The following is a 21,958-nucleotide window of genomic DNA, read 5'->3' on the forward strand; positions in this document are numbered from 1 at the left end:
TTAGGGTGAATAGTTCAAGATATCATACGCCCAAATCCACTAAAATATCACTCACTGTAAACTTCTCATGACCAACTTTAACTTAACTTTTAGATTTTCATTGAACAGTCAGACTCAACACATTGATTTGCAGAAATAATTTTTCTCGGATTTATTCGAATCCGGTGGATAGGAACCGGTTCTCATCCATACGAAAAAACTATGTCTAGCATCGTATTATATCCAGTTTTCTACGAATATAGAAATGTACAATCATAAGATTAAAACTAATTTTTTTAGCCCGTGCCTTTGGCATTTCTGGGCTAAAAAACTAGTTTTAATCTTATAATTGTACATTCTATATCCGCGGAAAGCCGTTCATAATACGATGAAAGAAATAACTAATTCTCGTATTCATGCGAATCAGATTCAAATCCAGTGGATTAGAACCGATTTTCATACATAAGAAAAAACAATGTCTAGCATCGTATTATATCCAGCTTTCTACGAATATAAAAATGTACAATCATAAGATTAAAACCAGTTTTTTAGCCCGGTCCTTCGGCATTCTTATAACTGTACATTTTATATCCGCCTAAAGCTGTTTATAATATGATGCGAGAAATAACTATTAAATAACTGCAAAAACAATCTTGAATAATTTTGCTAAAATATATTTCGTTACATATAATTACATATTTATATACACCATTTTATTAGTTATATAGTAAAATTTTATATTTAAGTTTTTAATTTGTCTTTTAAATACAGTAGTTTTTAATGGATTTTTAAAATTCAAATAATAGCCAAAAAATGTTCTTTTATAAAATAAATATGATATACAAGTTTAATTTAGTGTATTATACACAAAAGCTATGTAAAATTCATACAATCATCATTAAAAATCATTTATAAAATGTCAACATTTTTTCAACAGAAATTTAAGTCCTTTATGAAATATTTAAAACTTAATATTAACAGATTTTTAAAAATGCTTTGGACATAAAATTGTAAATTATTAATCACATTTTAAATTAAAGGAAAATATTAATTTATTTCCATTTTTAATCACTGCTAATAATACAAAGAGTATTGCCATAATACAAACTTGGTCCAAGTTAAATTTTGCAGATTTATGTAGAAATCTGTTTATTTCTTCAAAGGATCTAGATCAGCAAAAATATCCACCTTGTTCTGAAAAATATATATTTAATTAATGGATATATTATTACTTTGATATCACACCAGATTTTTCAAGTGAAACTAGCAGGGAGCAAAAATAACGATGCCCCGGCCCCATCCACCACCTTTACCACAACCCCTCATACTAGATGAACAAACTGTCCAATAAGTAAGTTCCATATTAGCAACCTAAATTGAAAATGTTTCCCCGGCCGTGTATTATAATATCTACGAATAATATATATACATTATTAAATCAAATCAATTATCTAAAAACCATTCTATATGGATATACGCTGAGTAAAACATTTAAAATAAGGAAAAATGGATAGTTGCATGAAGTGCAATTAACAACTTTGATCGCAAGCATAAGTTACAAGAATACCATCTAACATTAATAATTTTGTATTAGAATTAATAGCAATCAATTGGGCACCACCAAAATTGTCATCATGCTGTTATTGTAGAAACAAGATAGCCATATAAGTTACATATGTTGTACATCCAAAAAATAAGATTTATAAGCCTTGATATTTTCAAAACTATCTGGTAGAAAATTTAAATTCTTTCAAATATATGTTCTATAGATGTAGTTTAAACTGATGAACAGAAAAAAATATGCAATTCACTAAATTAAAGTTCACATGAACTTCATGCAACTACCCCTTTATCACAAATTTTGCTAGATAAAAGACAAATAAAGTATTCACAATTTATAACATTAAAAAGGCCTTAAATGGAGGTAAATACAAAAAATCTTATACCTCATACTTAAAAATACATTTAAATTTTTACCTGTTCCGCTGCGTTAAACGACGACATTCCGAAAGGATCTGAACCCACGGCACCAGTGTTAAAACCAGCAGCAAACGGATTCTTGGACTCCCTTGGTGGAAGAGCGGGCGGAGCCGCTATTCCTGCCCCAAAACCGGCCCTGACAGGCGCTACGTTGGACGGTGTGTTCAAGTTTGGCGGGGGAAATGAGGGTGGCGGTGTAATACCAACCATCTGCACGGGAGTAGACAAATTATGGACCGGCGTGTTGTTTATGTGCACGGCGGTGTTGAATTTATTGTTGAAATCATCGCTGCTGTCGCTATCGCCGGCACGCGGGTCAAAATCTGCGTCATTGATGTCGTCAATGGTGAAATTGTTGACGGGAGCGTCCAGGTTGATGAGTTGGTCTACACTAGTCTCATCCTGATCGCAAGCGTCCACACTCACGTCTTGGCTTGTTGATAAACTGAAATATAAATTATTTAATAGAAGCAAGGCTACTATACAAGCAATCATTGACAGCTAGTCAATTTGTAATCAGACTAACTGAATATTGTTTAAATAGATACTGCTTAATTATTGTATACATATGTATATACTTCATAATACCAGAGATTTAAAGGGATAAGACAATGGCCAATAAATTGATGTACATCCCCAATAATGATACACAAAATTTACCCTTAAGTAGATTAAAATTAATGGTTGAAACGTTTGACAGTCAACCTTATGAGTCAACCAATCACAATTCACTAGATCAGAAAATGTTATTAAAAACTTTGGGGACTAGTGTAATAAACAGTGCTTTGTCACCTCTCTGATTCATAAAAGTTTAACATATTGTAAATACCGTTAAGAAAAAGAAATCATTTAAATTATCAAGCAAATTTCTATAAGGTTAAAAATAAAACTTGCTTACCTCATATTTTTGAGATTATCCCCAGAACTTTTCACCTCACAAACATCAGATATCTAAAATTAAGAACAAAATTTAATAGAAAATCCCTGCAGGGTGCCAACCACCATTTTTGGAAAACCTAACCACAGAACTCCCAAAGCCGGGGCTAACTTATTTCTTCTGTTAATTAGGAGAAATGCCTCTCAATAAACATCATTCTATATCTACTACGTTAGTCATATCAAGCAAAATTTATACTTGGATAATTGGAAAGGAAAATAAGAGTAACCATGAAATTGCTAATTAATTTTAATAGGAATGATAATTTTTAAGAGTAGGATAACATTAGTTTAACAATAAAAATCCAAACAGTCATCGTTAAGATATGTCTTCTTTTATAAGTCATTTATACCAAAAATTTGAGTTTGTTGTATATGTGAAATTAAAGCAATTTCCTATACAGATAACATTCAATCCATATTCTTTCCCTCGAAAAAATTCTACAAAACTACATATTTACAACCACTAGAACCATCCAAAATGATTCCAAATTATCTCGATGTAAAGATACTTACATTATGCTTATTGAGGAAATCATTAAGTTGTGCTTGGGACAACAAAGACGACATTTCTTTTAATCTCTCCTTCAGCACTTTATTTACTTCTTCTAAAATAGTAAAAAAAACTATGTTAATAGTATTACTAAATCATCCTAATATTGAAAGATAACAGTATTTTTGGTCTGAAGCTGAAGATCTAGATAACTTGATAAATTAATTTTTTTTATTTTAGGTAAGCTTTACGTAGGTCTTGAGAAAGTTTCGGGCTATTTTATTTTTATATTTAAGCATGGATCTAAAGGGATAACAAAATTGTTGATAATTTATAATCCTTAAAAAAGATTGTACACAAAACTACACCTTCTATAGATTACATTTAGTGGTTGAAATGTCTTGACACTCAACCAACCAATTAAAATTCTATAAAATCCGCCTACACAACGAATAAGAAAACGTTTTAAATTCAAACAATATTTCTGCGAAAATGAACTGTGCCTGTCACCATACATACCTAAAGAGTTAGACCCCTCCTGGCCTTGTCCATTGATGTATCTCTGGTACGCCAGGTCAAATGCTTGGCCGATGGTCAACGTAATTTCTTCCGCCTAAGATATTTATAGAAATGAATATAGTATATATGCTAAAATGGACATCACTTATTGGTCAGCTCGATCATCAGTAGGATGGGAGGGGATGGGACAAAGGGGGTGAATGGAGAGGGTAGAAATTTTAGCCAGCTACAAGTTTCACTTTATTTGAGTACATGGTAATCTGGTAGGAAGGATAGGTTAAAGTTTTCCCTCCAAGTAAATACAGCACAGAAAGAAAGATTCCGACCTTATTTATGAAAAACAAAATAGGGGGGGGTGGGAGTATAACCCAACAGTGCTACCAAGAAATTATGACCTAATCAGACCAAAACTTATAAAGAGACGGAAAACCACTACTGTTTATTTTATTATTTTTTCCCTTACACGAATAAAAATTTTAAAAACATACCAATTTATCGCTGACAAAAACAAAGCATGTGTGTCTGTCTGTTTCTTCCTCCTATAAAGATTATCATATATAAAACATAACATAGAAGAGAGCAATAGAAAGTTTTTTAGAATATCAACAAGGATAAAATGGTCAAAAGAAGTGTCATATCTTTATTAAGTCAAGTAGCCAAGCAGTTTTTGAAAACTAAAACGAAAAGAAACAACATTTTCAGATTTTTCTTACAATAATGGGGTTAAAAATGTTCTATATTCTTCCAAAAAAAGTGTTGGGTATATTAAAGTCAAGATAATTTATTTTTTCATCCCTCCATACATATTTAAAGACAAACCTTTGCAATAAAACTGAAAAATCTCTTCTCTGCTTTATCGTCTGCGCAGTATGAAATCCTAAAAAATAAAACAATTAGATTAACACAATATCTATATATACTCGCGGCGGTTACGTCCAAAGGGACCTATTGGGACACTTGAGGGGTAAAGAAATCGTCACTTCCCACCCCACCCCATTTAAAATTTTTGCTTTTAAAAGAAACCTTAATTTTTTGTGGAGGGAGGGGGGGTATTTTGGGGTGGTGGTGGTACCCTAATCGAAAATAGTTCTTATTTCCAGGACTTAGGAGAAGCTAACTTGTAAAGGAGAAACATATAGGTTCAGCGGTTAGCGAGATTCTTCGGTACAAACAAGTAGACTCACAGCATCATGTTACTATTTTTTATAAGTATAAACTTTTTCCTTCTCTTTGAAATTTAATAGTTATTCCTCGCATCGTATTATGAACGGCTTTCCGCGGATATAGAATGTACAATTATGAGATTAAAACTAGTTTTTTAGCCCCGGGGTGCCGAAGGCACCGGCTAAAAAAACTGGATTTAATCTTTTGATTGTAAATTTTTATATTCGTAGCAAGCTGGATATAATACGATGCTAGACATAGTTTTTTCGTACGGATGAGAACCGGTTCCTTTCCACCGGAATCGAATGAATACGAGAAAGATAATTATTGCAGCTTTCGATAAAGTTTAATTCTCAACATACCATACTTAACATTTTATAATTACTACGGCCCTGTAGAGGGTTCAATCCGTAGTTAGCTCCCTCTAGCTCTAAAGGTTCTTACACGATTCGAATAAACATCCCCCTTGAACAAAAATTCAAATATTTAACAAAATCTAACCTATTTCGGATTGCAACTTGTTTAGTAGCAAAACCACACTACAGTTAGTTGTACTGACCTGTGTAACGGATACTGGTGCTGAACGACTTTAGTTTTGGGCTCCTGGATGGCCACTCCGTCAATGGATATCGTCAACTCAACCTTAAACAAAAACAATTAAAATTCAAAAAAAATTAAGTCAAAATCTTATTCTTTAATATAACGTATTGCCACCAATTTTTCCTACAATTTTTTTTTGTAATAATACAATTCCTGCATACAAATGTCCTCTGCAATGCAAAGCAAAAATTTTAACAAATCCTAGAGCAAATGATCAACCTTATAATTGGCATGCTATTGCCTGATTTATTATTTGCAAATGAAAATAAAATTATGCAATGATACAAAAAAATCATCAAATGTTATACTCCCATTTCTAGATAGTGTTAATATAGATTTATTTAAAACGTCAAATAGCAATACTAACATTGTAACTACCTCTGCCAATTAACATTTTACAAATCCGGACAATATAGATTTACTTCATAATCATAAAAACAGAAATGTGTTTAGCTGTTTGTCTGCAGTCAATTCACTATGAAAGGGAAAGAGAAAAAATTGCGAGTGTTATACCATTTACTAAAATATATATGCTTCGCCCCTAGCCTCTAGGGGCTTTGCTCCAAGAGGTTTAATCAAACCAATTTTTCGTATTTTAGATTTAAAAGATTTAAAAAAAACAATTTTTTTTTGGGAGGGGTATTTTTCATTTTTTGAGGGGGTTGGGGGTGTCCCACCTATGAGAAGCTACCCTGTAAAGGAGAACCCGATCGGTTCAGCGGTTAGCGAGATCCTTCGCTACAAACAGACAGACAGACATCGTTCTACTTTGTATTATAGATAGATTTACAAATCAAAAAGATAAAAGGGTGGGGCGGATTTATGTTGAAATTGATTCAGCTAATTTTTGTACCATCCAAATATAAGGGGATAGATAGCCGGATTAAGGAAGACTGGCAAATTGCTAAGATCTTGTTGTTTGGCGTTTAAATTAGAACACAAAAAAATAACATAGCAGTTTTTCTACATTTTTATATTGAACCTCATGAAAGCATCAATGGGTTTATTATTACTTGGATCTTACACTAGATCATCATTTATTCAAATAAAGTGAAACTTGAAGCTTGCTAAAATAACAATCCCCTCCTACTGGATGAACTAACTAAACAAAGAATAATGTACACGATATCTAACTAATTGACAACTTTACATCAGTGATAATATCCACGAAAATGTCCATTACATTTAAGTCAAATTAAACCGCCAAAAATTCAAACTAAATTCAGTTAAATATCCCTAAAACTAAACGGCTATCTAATCCTGTCATAATTGTAAAATTGTTATATAATAGAAACTGGTAAACAGTAGTTTAAAATGTAGTAATATTACTTTAAGTACATTTCAATTTTCAACCAAGCATAAAAAATATAATAACATATATTTCTTTAATTAATATTAGTGTTTTAAATAAAAACAGTTATTTGAATAATAGAAACATAAAAGGGAAATGAAGGTTGCGGGTAAAATCCGTAAAAGTGTGTTTTAAGGCTTAAAAATATTAGTAGAATGATAATATTCAATAAATATGTGTATTTCTTATTGAAAAGAACTATAGACAACAATTTTTTTTAAAAAGTTAAAATAAATGTTTATCGTTCTACTACTGTTTCTAACTTGAAACACACAACCTTTACGGATTTTACCCGCAACCTACTTTTCCCTTTTTAGCCGTACAGAAAAAAGTAGCAAAATAACAACAGACGGACGGATAGAATCATACAAAACTTTGCTATTAAAATTATTTTGAAATTTTTTTTAACAAGAATGACAATATTTAGTAGCAGTAAAGCATAAAATTTACAATAAATAAGAAAATGAGAGACTGAGACAACATGTAAAGCGGGTGCGCTGGAAAAGAAAATAATTTAACTTTTACCAAGCAATTTACTAAAAAAATTGCTCTCGGCTGAAAACAATAAGTGAAAATTGGGTTTACACGGATTAAGGAGAATAGTAAACAAGGAGAATAATGTCCAAAAGTATATGATTGACAGTTTAAATGTAAAAAACGCAGTAAAAATACCAAACGCCTTATGCCAATAGAACAATTTTAGTCAGCTGTTGTCAGTAAGTTAAACTGTTAAATGAATATAGAGCACTTAATTTAAATGATTAACGTCTTCAAGTATCTTTAATCAGTCAAAAAAAAGATAACTTATGGAAGTGTACGGATAAAACCTTATCATTAAGATACAGCTATTGAATTTATCTAATTATGAAATAAAAAGAAATAAGTTAAATGAGACATTCCTTTATACCCTGGTTTAATCAGCTAAAAAAAAAGATGGGTTTCACGAATAAGCCACTCCCACAAATAGCGATTCCTAAAGTCTTTTTATTTGGAAAGCATCACATTATAGTAAACTTATACATGTGAATGTAATTATATCGTTAAAGTTACTAAAATAATTATGAAAACCGCCAAAATTCCTTTTAAAAAACGCCTTCCCGGCAATTTATGTAATCATACATAAACAACATCAATTCGTTGGCTCATTACGCTTGCAGCAGTCTGTTGCCATATTATTGCAAGTGCACAAGGATCTAAAGGGAGAAGACAATGGCCAATGATGCCACACTAATTTATCCTTTCGGTAGATTGCAAATAGTGGTTGAAACTTTGAAACTCAACTAAATAAACCCACAAATAAGAATTCAATTAAAGCTCCCTAAAGTTTTCAAGCCAACGAATAATAAAACATTTTTATATACATTATTATTATTTTTGAACTAGTGTAATAAACAGTGCAATGTCCTCACCCTGCCTGGCGAGTGCAGCTACTCTATAATTAGATTCAGTTTTAACAGTAGGAGTGAGAGAACAGGGAAAGTTTTGGGCTATTTTGAAGAGAGATACACCACCCTCCCTACTCCCAATCCTTATACTAAAGTAACAGGATGTGTGTCTGTGTGTTTGTGTGTTTGTATGTTTGTATGTTTGTGTGTTTGTTTGTACCGAAGGATCTCGCTAACCGCTGACCTGATCGGGTTCTCCTTAACAGGGTAGCTTCTCATAGGTCCCGGGAAGGTTTATAACTATTTTCTTGGGGGATGGGACATCCCCAACCCCCCCACAAAATGAAAAATCCCCCCCCCCCAAAAAAAATAGAAAATTTAAATTTTTTTAACTAAAATTAAAAATTAGGGGTGAGGGGGGGGCACCCCCCCCCCAAAAAAAAAAAATTTTTCGCCCCCAAAATTTTTTTTTTACTTTTTCTTTTAAAATCTAAAATAAGAAATTGGGTTATCAAATTCGACTCTCCCCTCCTCATGCCCCTAGAGGCCTCTAGGGGCGTAGCCGCTAGTAATTAAATACATAGCCAATAGAAAAACTTTTTTCCAAAAAATGTTTTCATACAAAATTGAGATACCTTTCAAAACCCTTCCCCCAAATAAATCTCCTAACCACAATTTTTTTATGTAAGATATTTTAATTGGTTCGTTCTCTTAAAGCAGCTCCTAGAGGCTATGGTCGAATCCACTAGAAAACTTAGCAATTTTTTAAAAAGCTAAAGGATTTATCTATAAAAATTAAATTTCTTTTTAACTTGCAATTTCTTTTTATTGGCTAATAATGACTTTGAATTTTAAGAACTTTATTTGCAAAATTTGTCATCTTATAGTGTACAAAATAAAGAAAATATTTAATAAAAATAAAATATAAAATCATAAGATTGATGACTATTGACGCTTGCAGTGAAGTGGGGAAGTGACTTTTTCTGTCAATTTTTGTTAAAATTACCTAAGAAATTTGAGGCAGGGAGGAAGGGGAGGGTAAAAAAAAGACACTGGTACACTAAATTTAATAAAAACAATCACCCAAGTGTTGATTTGAAAAACATAGTTCTTTATCAAAAAAGCTTCAGTGTCCAAACTTTTTAACCATTAATAGGAAGGGTATTTTATCTATAATGATCTGAGGTTTAAATATATTTTCTTCCACTGTCTTGTCCCCTTAAATCCTTGGTATTAAGAAAAACAAAAGAATTTTGACATTTTCCTAGTTAAAAAGAATTTTGGTAGATTTTTAAATAATCAAAATTAACAAAAAGTTAAAATAACTGTTAGAAATGACAACTGCAAAGATAAACTTCTAACATATGCACATGAAACTAAAATCATGAGCTATTCGCGTGAAATATATATATAAATTGCCATTTAATAGCGCAGCTTCCCTATAAAACACTAATTTCAAGTGGTCGAAGGCTGCAATACAATAATATTACAAATGAAAGACAGAAATCAAACATATTCGTAGAATTCTTGAAAATTTACAGACAAGCATCCATTTTTTATTCTTATTTCGTGCATTAAAGTCCCCTGTTAATGAATATTTAAAAATGTTTTAGCTTAATTTAGACTGTTGTCATTCTTGTTAAAATTTGCTTTCAAGAGCGCAAACATGCACACGATTAGAAATGCATAAAAACTAGTTTTTAAAAGAATAGAAAAAAATGAGTAATAATATTTTGAGCGTTTTTGCAGCTTTTGTGTCCTTCAACAAGGACGAATACAAATCCAAAGTAAAAACAGCAAAAATATAAAAATTTAATAGGTTAGTGTTAAAGTAATATAGGGCACTTAATATCTCTAAAACGGCCAATATGATAATAGATTTAAAGTAAATAGTGTTGTTCTAGGATTGATTTTAGCCTAATAAAAAAAATGTGAAGGTAAAACACTGAAATAAAGCCCCTAAACACAATAAACATAACAGTCAAAATCATTAGCGATCTTTCATTAGTAAGGAACAAGACAAATCTACAAACTTACTTAATCAAACTACATAATTGATGGAAATGATAAATTTTCATTTTATTCTTATTCTTCAACGAAAAGGTTATTCAAATAAAGGCAAATCACTGAAGACTGTCGGTATAAAAAGACTAAGCAATCATAGACATCTAATTTAGGCAACCTAAGATTTATATGAAAAGGACAAGCAAGCTAAAAATGGCTATTAAATATTGTTGAATGCACAATAAAAATAATATTAAACATCTAAAGCATTATCTAATCATCTATGCAATGCAATAAGGAGGAGTTTTATTCAAATTGGACAAAGATTCTTACAAAAAAAAAATATTTTATTTATAAGTATAAGGTTAATTTTGTTTTACTTGAGTTCTCGTAAATAAGAGGCTATTGATCTAGCTCAAAAACCTTTATGAAAAGCATAAAAATGCTTAATAAGCATGTTGTGCATAAAAATTATGGCTTTAGTCTAGTAATCATAAAATATGGAACCTTTGTTAATTTAATATTTATCTAAATGTCAAATTATGAAAGTAATAAAAATGAAAGAATTTAAAATTTTACCTTTTTAATGATAATTATCATGCAAAGATGAAACAAGGACAACTAAACCCAAATGTAGCACAGCAATTAAAGACATATTCAACAGAAATTTAAAGATTATTATGAGTAATTAATTTTTGATGGTACAGTCAATAAATCCCAGAAAATTACATTTTTTATCAGTTACCTATTTAATCTCATATCTTTAAATGAAAGGTAGTAATTCATTAACCTATATGACTAAAATACATACGGATATACATACTCGTAGAGTAGCTGCGCTACTAAAAAACGCATAAAAACAGCCAAAATATTGAAGCGTAACCAATGAATTTTGTTCTTTGTACAATATATTAAACTTACTAGGATGACTACATTTGTTCAAAGCAAATATATTTTAAAGTTGGCAGTAAAGTTAAATAAATCAGGGCAGGTTTCTTCATAGTGAATAGCACAGAAAACTCCGCCATTTTATTTTGAAATCAAGGGGGATTGTGAGTTCTTCATGTGTTGGTGTTTTACAACTTAGGTTAGGTAATTTATAATAAGAACAGGGTAGCACCGCATGGTTAGAGCAACGCAGGTATTGGCGGCAACCCGCAGTGGCTGAACATTTTAAAAAAAGATTATCTTAATTTCAATAATCCCTGTACACTTTAAGGTAAAGCACCAAATTTGCCCTCTTGTTTAGTATGCTATTAAAAAATAAACTAAATCCAAAAAACTAGTTGTAATTAAAATGCTGGAATTATTTTGCTCATTCCATAACTGAAGGTAAAATAAATCTAATATCATGCTCATTCTAATATTAACACATAATGAAAAATTGTTTTTTAACGAGACTGGAAGAATATTTGTAGAGTAGCTGTGCTACAAAAAAAGGTAAATGAAAGTAAACATGGAATCTTGTTTTTTTGCAATTAATATGTACACAACCGTTACACACAGAGGGTTCAATAAATATTATAATCCAACAGTAGAACTAGGCAGACAAACATTTAGATTGGGAACCAAATAAACGCGTTCTGTGATTGGTTTGAAATCTCATAAAAACCACATGAAAAAAATGAACATTAAAAGGTTTTCAAAAAAGTCCGAAGAGATAAGATAATGGACAATTAATTAATAATAAACAAAATTACCCCATCTGTAATTTAAAATTATAATTGGGGGTTTGGACGCTTGTAGAGTTTTATTAAAATTTAATCCTTCTTCAATTCAAAAAGAACAAATATGGACAACAAAAGAAAGATATTATTTAGTTTCGATAGCTTAGCTATGGAAATGGACAGGGCACTAAAAATGAATTAATCGTCCCCCAAATCAGATGTATGAAATTCGGTTTTGGGTAGCATATGAATATCTAGCAAGATGAGGATATAAATTAGTGCCCGGCAAGGCCAGGAAAGATTTGGTTAAACCACTTCAATAGAACCTACCTTAGGCGTTTTTGTGCCCTCCGCTTTTTTGAGCTGTTGGCTGAACTTGAGTTTTCTAATTCCATCTTTAACAACTTCTATTCCTTTGGGTTTGTCAACCTCTGTGCTTCCAAGATACTAAACAGATAATGATAAAATAGGATATCTTTCAAACTGTCTAAAATCCAGGGAGTAAGGGAGGGGACAATGGGCAGTTAATTCAATTTTATAGTTGTGACCCTTTAAAGGTTGAAAACCCAGATATTTCCAGATAAAACAAGTATTTGCAATATGCAACCTTAAGTGGAAATTTATGACTTTTTGAATTGTTTTTAATTCGAAATGCACCATCCTTAAACTGATGCTTTACTACAAGCCTTTGATTCTAGAGATCAAAACCCTTGTTTACAATTCAATTCCATAATTGTTATTATCTAAACTTCGGAAAATTAAGGAAACATACCATTTTACTTTTACAACATCTTTTACCCAAATTTTTTTATTGTATTTATTAAAAAGCTTAGACATGAAAAAGCCTTTAAATATATACAAAACTTACTAAAACAATTACCTTCCTACAGAATCTTTAACTCGAGTTATTTCATTTAACGAAATAAAAATGAGATACCTTGCGTCAAAATTTCATACTACATAAATAAAATAGTTGAGAACATTAGTACATCTTAATTTTAAAGATCTTAAGGTTTAAGTAACATATCTTAGGATAACTGGTAGCTGCGCTCCTAGCATCCAGGACAGAAAAATAAAATAACACCATCTTGAGATTTTAATGATAAACAAACCTTGAACAACTTAGGACTTCGTGAATTTTCCTTAAAATTTTGAAATTAATCGGATCATTAATTACAGAAATATTAAGCTAAAGACAAAAAACTTTTGCCTTTACATTAAATCAATAAGAAACATCTAACATGTATAAAGTAACGAAAAGAGCTAACCGTTATGGACGTACAAATGTGCGGGATCTAATTATAGGAAGGCTTTGCTCATAATAACTAATAATCTTAATATAATTTCTTTCTACAATGCACTAATCGGAATGAATTTACATTAAACAAGAATTAGATATAAAAAATGTAATGATTCAATTTACAAAATAATTTTCAAAATCAAAATATTCTGTCTGCTTGTTATTGTTTATCTTTTTGTTGACGCGCTAGTTTGCCGCGAGATTATGCATGATTTTGCGTGACATCATTCATAATTGGTCCCCAAGATTGGTTAGAAACTGCTAAATTCTTGCATGTTCCCTTTAAGCCAGTCCCCAAAGTCTGAGACTCCTAAAAATTGAATATTCGATCCATTGTCCCCTCCCTTACTCCCTGCTAAAATCTATCTTTATATTGATTATGTATAGTACATATAATAGTTTGTAGTCTAAGTTTATAAATAAGGGTATTTATAAATTTAATAAGGGTCATATAAGTTTCCAAGACTGCACACACCCCTCCTTGACCGAACTTTATATTAAACAAATGTCCAAAACATTCGGACAATTGGGAATTCAAATGGGACCTAGTGGCAGTTAGATATCAGTTGTTAGTTTTGGGAATGGGTTCGAATCTCTACTTGTGTTAACACATTAAGGCACTCTCTGTTAGAAACTCCAGGCAGTCAGTTTTGCCACAGAAGCGAAGATACTCTGTTTTGGGACTGTCCCACTAAAATTACACTAAAAAAACTAAAAGATTTAAGTTCGTATTTGGATATTTAGTGTAGTTTTACCTAAAATCTTAAAATGGCCATATCTGGCGAGAACGAACGACTAGGATTTTGTTCTCAATTGATTCTAACTACCACTAGGTCCTATTTGAACGCCCAATTGTCCGAATGTTTGGGACATTTTATCAATATAAAGTTTGGTTAAGGAATGGTGTGTGCAACTTACATTGACGTAGTAAGCAACATGACCAGTTTTAAGGATAAAAATAGTCATATAAATCTTTATGACTGCTACTGACGTTAATAAAGTAAACTACATAACCATGACAACTAGTAAGGGTATCTATATATAGGAAGAGTCATGCAAATCTCAAATACAGCTATTAGCCTTGACCAAAGTAAGCAACATGACCATTTTTTATGGTGTCTATATTGAATGGTCATGTAAATCTCCATGATAGCTACTTACCTTGACTAAGTAAGCCACGTGACCATTTGTGAGTGTGTCAGCTGAGTGAATCCATTTCTTCTTATCCTTTTCTTTTCCTAAACAAGAGAAAAAAAACAGTAATGCTTTTGATTTTTAAGTCTTACTAGATCTTAAACATAACGTTCAACAGACATAGCCCCCCCCCCCCCTCCCTTTATTTATATAATTTAAATAAGTAAGTAGATGGGGGTATGCTTAGCCTCTGTTGGGGATCTAACTCTTAGTTGCATATTCCATTTGCGTTATAACACTGCACTGCAAGGCTACCAAATACTCAATATAATCTTAACTAACATAGCCTTGGATAACAATCAAAACTTATCTTTAGTTTATATAAAGGGGTGCGGGGGTTTATGAGCACGACTAGGAACTTTGAGGGAAACCGCCAGATCTAAATAAGTGAAGGACTAAAATTTCAGATAAACAAAGATAATAAAATTAAACTGTCAAAAATGCTTATTCATGATAATATTAATATAGTATAAGGTACTTGAAATCTATACTTGTTAATTAAGGCTTCATATTGCTAAGTACAGGAATATAATACTTTGCATAGTAAGGATTACTTCTAAATATATACAAAAGAACAAGAATGAGTTTATATAAGCAGCGTAAATTCGTAAAAAAAACTTTCATCATTTCAGATAAACAGAGGTACAATAAGCAAGAAATTTTGAAGCCTACTGTTCTTAAAATTATATATATCTCAAATAATTAATTATTGCTTAATCATAGTCTAATTTAATATAAATATATTAATCTACGATCTAAATAATAAGATAGAGTAGCTATGCTCCTAATAATGTTATATTCAAATTGAAATGACCTCAATGTATGTTTTTACGGCTTCTACAGAGTGAAAAACAAGCTAAAACAACAAAAAGGTGTTCCTGTCATGAGAATAAGAATAGTGTATTGGATAGCACAAACAAAAGAATTTTTATCGTAGGTAGGAATACAACTTAATAATTCACGCTTCCTTATTTATTTTAGTTGTTTCAAGATATTTATGTTACAGTCTTTGCACACCGTCATAATCTAAACAATAAAAAGTAGGCGAATGCCATGACCTATAAACAATAATCACTCGCTTACGAGCATATTTAAGACTTTTACACTAAGAAAGCCCAATGAAAGTGCTACTCGTAGAAAATTTTCACGGAAAGAATTATTATTTTGCTAAAAAAATACGCTAAAATGAAGACACACTAACATAGTAATTTAATCCACAGTGCATTTCTATCTACTAACATATTATTTACTAAAGTTAAGGCATTTAGATAGAGGCTTTATTCATTACAGCTCATTATTAAACAAAGTTTTTACTCTACTTATTGAAAGAGCTTTAATTCATAAAAAAAGTTCAAAAAGGTGGTACGTTATTTACTAAGCCTTCAAAACAGGAGAACGCTTGAATTAGGCATCGCAGTTGGTTTTATGTTGAACTGTGAAGAAACTGCGGCAAAACTGGCACTCCCGCTAAAATCCGCCAACTACATTGCCTCCTTGTAGCGGTTTAATCCTATTTTATAGCCTTAAAAAAAATTACTTAACGGAATCTTAGCAAATGAAAACACCCCCTTATTTAATAGGGCCAACCAAAATCCTCCCTTAAACTTGAATTTTTAAGAAGTCTCTATAAATAGTAGCTCTAAAATAACCAAAGAAGCAGATCTTTTATTTTGATAAAGTAGCCAGTGCAGGGGCAACCAGGTATTTTAAGGGATAAGACAATGGACAATGAATTACCCCTTCAGTAGATTAAAACTATTGGTAGAAAAGCTTGGACACTATAGAGTTTATAAAAGTACATGAATCCATAATCCAACGATTCAGAGAACATGTTTATAACTTGGGTACCGGTATATTTTAAGTCCAAATACTCTCTCGCCCCCCCCCCCCCCCCAGTATCAGCTCAGTATCAGCAAAAAAATAATAATGCCGTGCTATAACAATCTTATTAATTTTGATCTCTTTATTCTATGATTTTAGAATGTAGATTGAGTACAAAGTTTAGCCATTATATTCAGTGCAGATATTTTTAAATAGGGGATCAACACTTGGTATTTAACCATTTTTACATTGAATGATTTATTTTTTAATAAGACCAATACTCATTGGATGTGTACATAAAACACTTTTTATAAACCTTTCACCAAAACAGCATATAGTTATTTATTTTTAAAAAAATGTTTAAACGTTTAGTGCCAGCGATAGTTCCTCTAAAAATGAAAAATGCACATGCAGTATAAAGACTTGCCCTATTAGATATTCTAAAAAGGAAAGATGCATTTGCTCTCAAATTTATTTCTTGAACACCAAACAACCCCCAAATTTGGTTTAATTCTTAAGATCAGATTAGGTTGGTTTTTATTGGGTAATGGGTAGCCATGGAAAGTTAGTCCAACGAATGTATAGGTGTTACAAAGTCAGGTCCTCAGGCACCCACAAGTGTGAGACATAAGAAAAAAAGCTATTTATTATAAGTACTAAATAAATAAGAAAAAGTTAAGCTGAATAAGAAAGCGTGTTTTGAAACTGAAAGGTACCAGTGAAATTTACAGTCCACTATCCTCTCCCTCTCTGCTCATGTCCCACATATGCAAGCAATGCAAAAAAAAATTGCAACCAGGGAATAAATATCGCAGACCACGTTTTTGATTTTAAATAAAAAAATAAAACACTTATGATTGCTAATCCATTATGACTGCTGTAATAATATAAACTCTTAAATCCTTAATCAAAAGTAAAAGGATGACTGCCTGTGTGTGAAGGATCTCGCTAACCAATCAACCAATATGATTATGTTTTGCAATGGGGCTTCTAATACGTCCTGGAAAGGTTTTAACTATTTCGGGTGAAAGAAATCCTACCCTCCCAAGAGAAATTGACAATAGAAAAAAGGCCCCCTTGATTATTTTTTTTAAACTGAAATTAAAAAACCTAGCTGATACAAAATTTAACAGTCCCTTATTCCTCTAAATGTTAACGTTTAACTCAGGAAGGGTAGGGATATTGAACTCTAGTTACACCGGTACGTTTTATAACCATGTTAGAGCATATTCGTTGGCTTAAAAAAATCAGGTACTTCATAGAATTTTGATTAGTTAGTTCCATACTGTAACTGTCGAAACTTTCCAACTAATGTTAATTTTGTTTGTAATCATTGGATAAGTACCAAACTATATTGTCCGCTGTCTTATCCCTTAAAATCCCTGGTAAAACTGCACTGCACACACTTTCTATTTTTAGCTACAACGCGCACCCAAGTATCAAAATAACATGTCAACAAAAAAGAATTTTAGTTTTACTGCGTAGCAACTCTACAAGTACGTAGTCTTCCAAAACTTTAATATCAAAGAGTTATGAAATAGAGATAATCTAGAGACACTCTCTAAATCAGTTAAAATATTAAAACATCTGAAGTACAACCCGACCATGGTATTGGTTGAAATTTTGTACAGATTTCTGTAAGGGCTTAATTTTTTCATTTCGTTCGAATAATTTCTTAAGATAAAGCTAGCCTGGGTTAATTATATCGTGTAATTTCCTAGTATAGTATGAAGCATATGTCAAAACCTATATGAATAAGCTAAAGTTATCTTTAGCCCATTCTTTACCTTGAAGTTACCTTTTTCTTTAAAATTTATTAACTTACCCTTTGTGCTGTTCTTATTATTGTTGAGGGACCATTTCAAAATACTATTATCTTTCATTTTACCCATCTTCAATATTATAATATACAAATATCTGAAAATAATAATTAACATTAAAAATCATAAAGTTCAAATATTAGGGTTATATTAGTCTAAGAACCAATTTCATGGAAACTTAAGTAACTATACAAAAATAGGGTGATTTCCATTGAAAAAACGAAAAAAAAAACTGTAAACTTTCAATTTGCTACTATTTTTTATAGGATTTCTTTCTGTAAGGGTGTTTTTGCAATTTACACAGTGGCGTGCGAACCGAAGGGGGCATTTGGGGCAATCGCCCCCCCCTAGCGACCAAAACGCCCCCCCCTGCCCCCCCTAGCCACTGCCCCCCCTGCCCCCCCCTAAATGTTGAAAAATGCCCCATTTTGCCCCCCCCTGGTCAACAAAAATGCCCCTTTTTGCCCCCTACCCTACAAAAAGGAAAACTATCCCAGTTTCCAAAAAAAAGATCAAGAAATACTCACAAAAAAAAATTTTGGCGCTTCGCGCTTAACAGACAGTTACTATTCATTTAATCTTACCAAATTTTTTAATTAGTGTAGAAATTATGTTATAATCTTTTTTCCCTGAACATAACAAACAAGGTAATAGGAAGTATTTTATTTTGTATAATATAAACTTTTTACCAAAGAAATTTTGTACATCCCTAATTATGATACACAAAATTACCCCTTATATAGATTACAATTAGTAGATGAAATGTATGGAAACTCGACTTAATTAACCAACCAATCAAAATTCCATTAAAGTCCCCAAAGTTGTTGAGCCAACGAATAAGAAAATTTTATATGAAATATTGGGGACTAGTGTAATAAATAGCCCAAAAACCCCTCCCTCCCTGCATAATTGAAGAAAAAAATTTGCGCTTCGCGCCCTTCCAAATAGTTTCTGCTTTTTATCACATATTGTATATTTTGTTTTTATTTCTATAAAAAACATTTGTAACCAACAAATATTTAATCAAAAAGTTATTTTGTATAAAAAAGAAACAGCGTTGATATTTATCTAAGCCTTTTTCTCAACACTGTATGTCTGTCTAAATGAATAACTATATATGATGTCATATTATTTTCAGGATAAGTTTATAATTTTTTTGTGTACATACCCGTACATACCCTTACATGCCCCAAAGTTTTCCATATTTCTAAGAGATTTTTATATCTGTAGATGAAAGTACAAGTAATTTTTTTTATTTTTTACATAGTTCTTTATATCTTTGGTGTTTATGGTACGATAAATTTTTTTGTGGATTATAATAGTAAAAAAAAATTAAATTTTCGCTGTTTCAAGCATCCGGTATGTAATTTACTTTGACTGTCATCACACAACATAAAGGAAAAAGGATTTGTGACTTTTTCTACCTAAAATATATATTTATTTCAACAGATGCTTTTTAAATCTACTTGTCTGTATTCTTATTAATGATTTTTTGTGCTTTGCTACTTAAAGATGTTGTCATCCTTGTTGTCATACAATAAAGAAATATTTAAAATCAGTTTTACATATTAGGTTAATTTTTGGTAAATTATTTCCAAAATGAGGGTTTTTATCTCCCCCCCCCCAAAATTTTTTTTAATGGGGTTATTCATCCTTTCTGCTAAGATTTTATAACATCCCCTTCCACCCATAAAAAATGTTTTGTAGTGGTGGGGGGGGGGGGGGGAGGTTAAATTATCTTTCGTACTTTTCTTTCAAAGATGCTTTCTAGCTCCCTTCCCTTCGGTCATTGCAGGTTGGGGAGAAGGGATGGGGGAGAAGAGATGGGGGGGGGGGGAAGAGATGGGGAATATAAATGGGAAATAGGGATGGGGAAGAAGGGATAAGGACTAGAAGGCCCTTAAACAAATAATCCCCCCCCTTAAAACGCCCTTGTTTAAAAGGGGGGAGGCGGATGTGCCACTTTTTGAAACCAAAACTAAAAGTCAAAGGAACTCAACTAAAAAAAAGAGTTACAGGTCTGAGATTTTGCATGGTAGTTGCTTAATAGGGGTACAATATGGAACTGTGAAGAAACGGCGGCACAACCGAGAAAAGGCAAAAAAAAATTCGGTGGGAAACGCCGGTTTTCGGCGGTTGCGCCGCCGTTTCTTCACAGTTCCATATTGTACCCCTATAAAGCAACTGCCATGCAAAATCTCAGACCTGTAACTCTTTTTTTAGATGAGTTCCTTTGTTGACTTTTGGTTTTGGTTTCAAAAAGTGGCACATCCGCCTCCCCCCTTAGTATATATATTCAAAATGCCCCCCCCTAAAGCAAAGTGCCCCCCCGGGGCACTTTGATTTAGGGGGGGGGCAAAATTTTACAAAATCTTCAAAATGCCCCCCCCTAGACAAAGTGCTTCGCACGCCACTGAATTTACACTAATCTAAAAATGCCTTTTAGAGCAAGTGAAAAAAGTGCTTTCAGCATGAAATAAATTTCTTGGAAACATCTTTATATAAGTTTTATAAAAAGTATTGAAATTATGAGGAAAACACGTCATTTCACTTTAAAAAAAACATTTTTCTTGAAAAGTTACTTTTTCCTCAGCCACTTTTTCAAAACTTTGGCTCTAAAAATCTCAGCTGTTAATTGATGTAAAAAAAATATTTTTATATCTACTTATGTGGAAATCTACAGAGAACAAGGACATATACATTTTTTGATAATTCATTGAGAAATATGGGCTGCAGATGCTTAAAAACACTTTTTTCAGATGCTTACAAAAACTCTTTTTTCGAGGGTCATGCTGTATATCTTATGAATCATTCTAAGAAGCATTTAAGTATATATTGTTTGAACCTTGAACGAGAGGAGACATTGGAACTGTAAATTACTGTGGTATACAAATTTCTAACACTTTCTTATTAATTTGCTTAAAACTTTAGGTAATTTTATTGAATTTTATTTGGTTGGTTCCAAACTAGTTGTGCCCAAACTTGAAACCCATAATTTAGATCTACAGAAGAGAAATTTTGTTTATCATTAATGAGGTTTTATAAAATATAACTTGTCTTGTTCCTTATGATTCATAGCTTAAACCCTTAAATTTTAAAGGTAATGACTAATGCGTAGTTTTTATTTTTATCTTATAATATATGTCTATAATTAACCTTAATCATTTTGTATTAAGCCCACCTTACCTCCCGAATAGAATCCCCTGGATGCTATATTCGCAGCCACTTCCTTGTATCTATAAAAAGAAGATTGAAACCATACCACCTAATTCGATGTTTATTTAAAAATAACATATAACAAATCCTCGAATAGCCAATGTTTTTTTTAATAAAAACTATAAAAAAAACTTTACTTAAAAATTTACACAAACCTGTATTGCTAAATTACATATGTGAAATAACAATTTTTTGTCTTTGTGCTACTTTGGTAGCTATTTTTTTCTGAAAAGTTTTTTTGTGATTAACCCTTACAGATCGGGGGGGGGGGCTCCAAGAGCCCCCCCCTCTAGTTTTTTCAATCTCATTTTTTTTGTAGGTAAGATGGAGTGCTGTGACTTCATGACTTTTTAAGTTTAGTAATTATACGTCGGCAAGAGTTGATTTTATTAGGATATCTGGTCTGTGTCGGTCGTGGTGTCCGGTCAAAGTCGGTTGGGTAGCACCAAAATTAGAAAAAAATTCTAAATAAATCTTAATTTCTACATTATGACTTTTGTGTATAAGGAGAAACCTAAAAATTTTTTGG

At 31.7% G+C, this 21,958-nt stretch overlaps 1 protein-coding gene across 1 annotated transcript; it reads right to left on the reverse strand.

Moving 5' to 3' along the window:
* Window positions 1–637: 637 nt before the first annotated feature.
* LOC145326799 (PTB domain-containing adapter protein ced-6-like) lies at window positions 638–18,355 on the reverse strand. The gene is made up of 11 exons (XM_080170214.1): window positions 18,219–18,355; window positions 14,540–14,616; window positions 12,409–12,525; window positions 5,631–5,713; window positions 4,727–4,784; window positions 4,396–4,446; window positions 3,908–4,001; window positions 3,412–3,503; window positions 2,858–2,910; window positions 1,957–2,404; window positions 638–1,173 (listed from the first exon to the last, which is right to left on the reverse strand). The coding sequence occupies exons 1-11, from the start codon at window positions 18,328–18,330 to the stop codon at window positions 1,129–1,131; spliced, it is 1,230 nt and encodes a 409-aa protein (XP_080026340.1). The 5' UTR covers window positions 18,331–18,355; the 3' UTR covers window positions 638–1,128.
* Between the last annotated feature and the right edge of the window lie 3,603 nt (window positions 18,356–21,958).

This window comes from Acartia tonsa, chromosome 8 (genome assembly GCF_053477335.1).
Source record: "Acartia tonsa isolate MP-2025a chromosome 8, ASM5347733v1, whole genome shotgun sequence".
Taxonomy (NCBI): Eukaryota; Metazoa; Arthropoda; class Copepoda; order Calanoida; family Acartiidae; genus Acartia; species Acartia tonsa.